Source organism: Drosophila erecta, unplaced genomic scaffold (assembly GCF_003286155.1).
Source record: "Drosophila erecta strain 14021-0224.00,06,07 unplaced genomic scaffold, DereRS2 tig00000055-arrow-pilon, whole genome shotgun sequence".
NCBI lineage: Eukaryota > Metazoa > Arthropoda > Insecta > Diptera > Drosophilidae > Drosophila > Drosophila erecta.
The window spans coordinates 8,141,293-8,145,752 of NW_020825200.1; the positions used below are offsets into that span (position 1 = coordinate 8,141,293).

General features: G+C 41.8%; 1 protein-coding gene across 1 annotated transcript; it reads left to right on the forward strand.

The window, feature by feature from the left end:
* Positions 1-642: 642 nt before the first annotated feature.
* LOC6541202 lies at positions 643-2,432 on the forward strand. The gene is made up of 3 exons (XM_001968987.2): positions 643-1,200; positions 1,314-2,237; positions 2,301-2,432. Exons 1-3 carry the CDS (start codon positions 730-732, stop codon positions 2,406-2,408), a joined length of 1,503 nt encoding a protein of 500 aa, XP_001969023.1. The 5' UTR covers positions 643-729; the 3' UTR covers positions 2,409-2,432.
* Positions 2,433-4,460: the final 2,028 nt, after the last annotated feature.

The following is a 4,460-nucleotide window of genomic DNA, read 5'->3' on the forward strand; positions in this document are numbered from 1 at the left end:
TTTGTATGTTTTGCGTGTTTCATTTTCGTTTTGTTTCTTATTTTTTTTTGTGTTTTTGGGCCAGCTTGGACTAGACTGGCGTGTAATATGAGCTAAGCGAGGTCAGCTGCTAGCCGCAGTGTTGTTCTTGCATATATACGCTTATAATTAAGCATAATATGAGCCAGATCCTGGACGGCAGCCTCCGTTCCACGTGCTGGGCACTAAGTGTTGGCATGTGGTTTTTACTGTTGCCAGGATTGCGATGTCCTTGTTGTTGGGTTGTTCTGCATTTTGTTATTATTTTTCCCTTTGTTTAGGGCTTGTTGCGGCAAACATGGTGGGTCTGCTCCTGTTTCTGTTTCTGTTTCGGTGTGTATGTGTGCGTGTTTGGCAGTCCCCTTTTGCAGCATAATTTGCACAATTAACACTTCAATAAAGTTTTTACGCCAACAATTAAGCGCTGCCAAAAGAAAGTTTAATTGGTAAGTTTTTGTTTAAATATGTATAATAACCAATTAAAGGAAAGTCTTCGTCTGGCTACTCCAGTGCAAAAGCAGAGCGCCAATGTACCAGAAGCCAAAAGGTATTACTTTATTAACATATAAAATTTAAAAATGGGAGACTATGACCTAGAATTCAACTAAATTTCGATTGATAGAAACCAGTACACTGTAGGCAAATTAGAAAGGGCCTTTATTTTCTATTATCCTTTTTTATACAAATAGCGCATAGGTTTAGCCCACAGCCATGTGGACCCTTAGTCCTAGATTACTGAAGAATCGGGAGGGGAAACAGCGTCTTTTGAAGTTCCAAGTGGGCGACTGTTCGGCGCGCGAGATGAAAACTGCTCTAAAAAGCCGTCAAGTTCATCAAGTCGCCCAAATTGGAGGCGACTTCACTTCCACTTTAGAAAGCCCATCGAATAGCTTTTCATCTGATAGACCCATTCCCCTAGCCAAACCTGAAAATGAAGACAAGAAAGTGGACTACGGCGAGCTGAACAAGGTTTTTCAAAAACTGGGCTTGTCCGACCAGATCGTCCTCTATCGCTCCTTTCACCTCCTGCCCGCCGCCTGCTACACTCTTTGGCGGATTACCAGGAAACGGCTCGACTTCCGCACTCTTCACCAGGATCTCGGCGAGATGTCGCAGAGACATCTTCTTGTCCACATGGTGGATCATTTCAAGTACGTTTACTTCGTCGCAGATAAACTGCAGGTGGGTACATTCGCGAGCAAACAAGTAGAAACACAGTAATCCAAAAGTATTATGCTTGATTAAGATAAATATAGGAAAGGGAATACTTCATTCTGTAATTTCCTATTACCTAGGAGAACCTTAATGTTATAGAAAGCGCAGGTGTGAAGTCACTAGTCTCTGTGCAACGCTGCGAATTGCTGATGGAAGAGAATTCAACGAAAGTTAAGGCCATTAGTCACCCAGCTGGCGGAGATTCCGCTGCAAATAGAATGGCCCAGTGGCCACTGCATGCTCTGCCCAAGCTAATGAGAAATTTGCGACGCCTGAAGGCCAACTGCGAAATCCAGGTGCACTTCATCGAACACTTCCAGGATCTGGAGTTGCTAGTACTTTATGGCTTCATTTCGCAGACTGCTCTCACGGGAATCTTTGAGCGGTGCCACAAATTGGCCAGACTATTCCTGCGATTCGATTGCGATACCTTGAGCTTGAAATGCATTGATAAGTGTTCCAATCTGAGAGACCTTTCATTGACCACAGGCCTGTTTGCCAACCAAAAGGACCTTGTCATGAAACTGACTGATCTTCGCTTGCTTGAGTTGACACAATGCCAAAAGAGAAATGAGCTGACATTGGAGAGCCTGAAATTTACACTAAGCCAACGGAAAGACTCTGTGGAACTAATTCAAATAGATTGCAAAGGCTTTCGGGACCCCAACTGGATGATGGAGGTGGGTCTGGATCGGTGCTCTCGATTACGGGGATTGGTACTCGCCAGCTGCTCTTTCTGCGACCTCGAGATCAGTCGGCTCTCGTTTCCAAAAGTTCAGAAATACATTGCTCTAACCAACTGCCATGACATCAAGGACTACCAGTTGCTGGATATTGTGCGAAAGTGTGCCGGTCTCCACGATATCTACTTGATCGACTGTCCACAGCTGAGCTGGAAGGTCCTTCAAGGCATTTACCGCATCCGGAAGAAAGAAAATCTCAGCTATCCCATTACTGTGATCCTCAATCAGTGGTCGGAACTCAGGGAGGCCTATCAGTCGATGGTACGTATATTTACTTGTACTTATACTTATACTTTATACTTATTTCTGTATTTTCTTTCACAGTACTCAAGCTACTGGTGCTTTAAGCTGTCCTACCTCAGAATAGAACGCGTAATTCAGCAATGTCAACCGATTACAGATATTCAGATATTTTTCAACAACAGCCAATAGTTCGTCATAGTGGTAGTAACCATAACTGTTTTACAAATATTCTAAATACATATATATTTTTTCAAAGAGAAATTTAATTATGTTTTAATATATTTTATATTGTGGCTTTGGCTCTTTTTATAATACGGGTTAGCATGCATGCGTAAATCTTAAAAATTGAATTAAAAGGAGTTTTGCTGATTGAAGTAGTCTCCTTTTAAATTCTTTATAAAAATGGCAATTTATATATCCAAGTACCGTAATTTACTACTCAAGTTGATAAAGTTAATTTCCGTTAACCTCAAAATAAGCCACACAAAGCAAATTTCTCATCCTCACCAGGAGGCAACAACCGAAACCATAAGGCATTTTCAGCTTATTACGGCTCATTTCACAAACATTTTTGTCCCGCCCACATGGGCGTTGCAAAGGGGCGGAAAAGCGGGAAAACTGGGGAAAAGCGGAACAAAAATTCCGGACAAAGGAAGGCAAAAAGAATGGCAGTGAAGCCGGAGTAAACGAGGCATGCGGCAACCAGTAATGGACAATGGCTCAACAAAGACATGTGAATTATGTCATCTATTGTTTCTAGATTACTTCGAGGAGCCAAAAAGCAGATGGCTACATTTCCTTCTGGCTTCTTCCACTAGCACTTGCTTTTCTACTTTTAGATTAATTAAATCGTGTTTTGCTTTCGCCCTCTCATTGGATCTGCTGGAAGCCAATTAAATCGGCAATGAACCTCGAGAAGCCTTAAATGAGATTTTAAGCTTCTGACAGATTGAGCTTTGATTGGAAATGGTAACTGAAAGTGGAACTGAAATTGCAGTTATCGTTTGGCGACCGTGGCATTAATAAATTTCCAAGTACTGGGCTTCCGGTGTACGGTTTATTTTACGACGCATGTGTGTGCGATGGGGTAAGGCAAGGATGTGTGTGGGGCCAAGATATTGTCCTGCTCCTGCCGTGCGTGAGGCCATAAAACACTCGAAAGTTATGGTCCTGGTCGATGGCTAAATGCATTGGTATGCGTAGCGTAACGAAAAACAATTAGCTGCGGCCAAATAAAAGTGGCCCACATGCTGCACAGCCACTCACACACACATTGTCTCTGCACTCAAGAAAAATTTGACATAAACCTATAACACTTAAATACTTCCACGAAAATATACATATCAGTAAAGCTAAAATTGTATATTTTGTAATTTTTAAAGATTTACAAAAAGCTAACAAAATGCTAACATTCTTACAATGGCTATTTCTTGGGTTTTTTTATATAGCAACAAATTTTAGTGATAAGAAAAAGCTCCGCGTTATGGCAAGCGAACAAATTTTGTCATAAATGTAGTTCTGAGTGTCGCTGTGCGGTATCCATCTTTGTTGTGGTGGTAAAAACTTTTATATGGCTTGATTCGCTTGTTTCCTGCCTTGTCGGAGACACGCCCCCACCGCCCCCGAGGGTCTTATCACTGTATACACTGTCTGGGGCGGATTGCTGGCAAAGTCATGTCCTGAATGACGAATTCCAACGGGCTATTATGTTCACGACTCACTCGTCCGCAAGTCGCAGGCAGGCGAAATTGTTTGGCCGGAATCGTGTGCATTTTACTTTCTGATATTCAATTAATCGAAGTTTTATTTGTCTGATTGCCGTGCGATGAAGTGGAGGTGGTGATGATGATGGTGCTGGTGGGGCCACAGATAAGTGGATGGGTATAAACAATTAAAGTGTGGAAATTGTTTGATTGTTAAATTTTCGAAGAGATTAACAGGCAACTCTGAAGATGGTTGGTGGAGCAAGCAATCCGAAAATCCGTTTTTTATAAGTAATCTGGATTAAATCCTAGGAAGTCTTAATTGGCGCTGAGAATCAAATAAATTGCATAAAATAATGCACTAAATAACTTAATTTCCCTTTTTGGATCGATACCTTATAAATTCAGCTCGGCAGGCAGGAAGGAATTTAGATAGCAGTTTTCCAATGTCCCCATTATAGTAAATTCCAAACAACGTAATCCTTTAATGCCTTTTTAGATGCTAGTACTCCGGACCCGGCGACGGGTACTTTAGCAG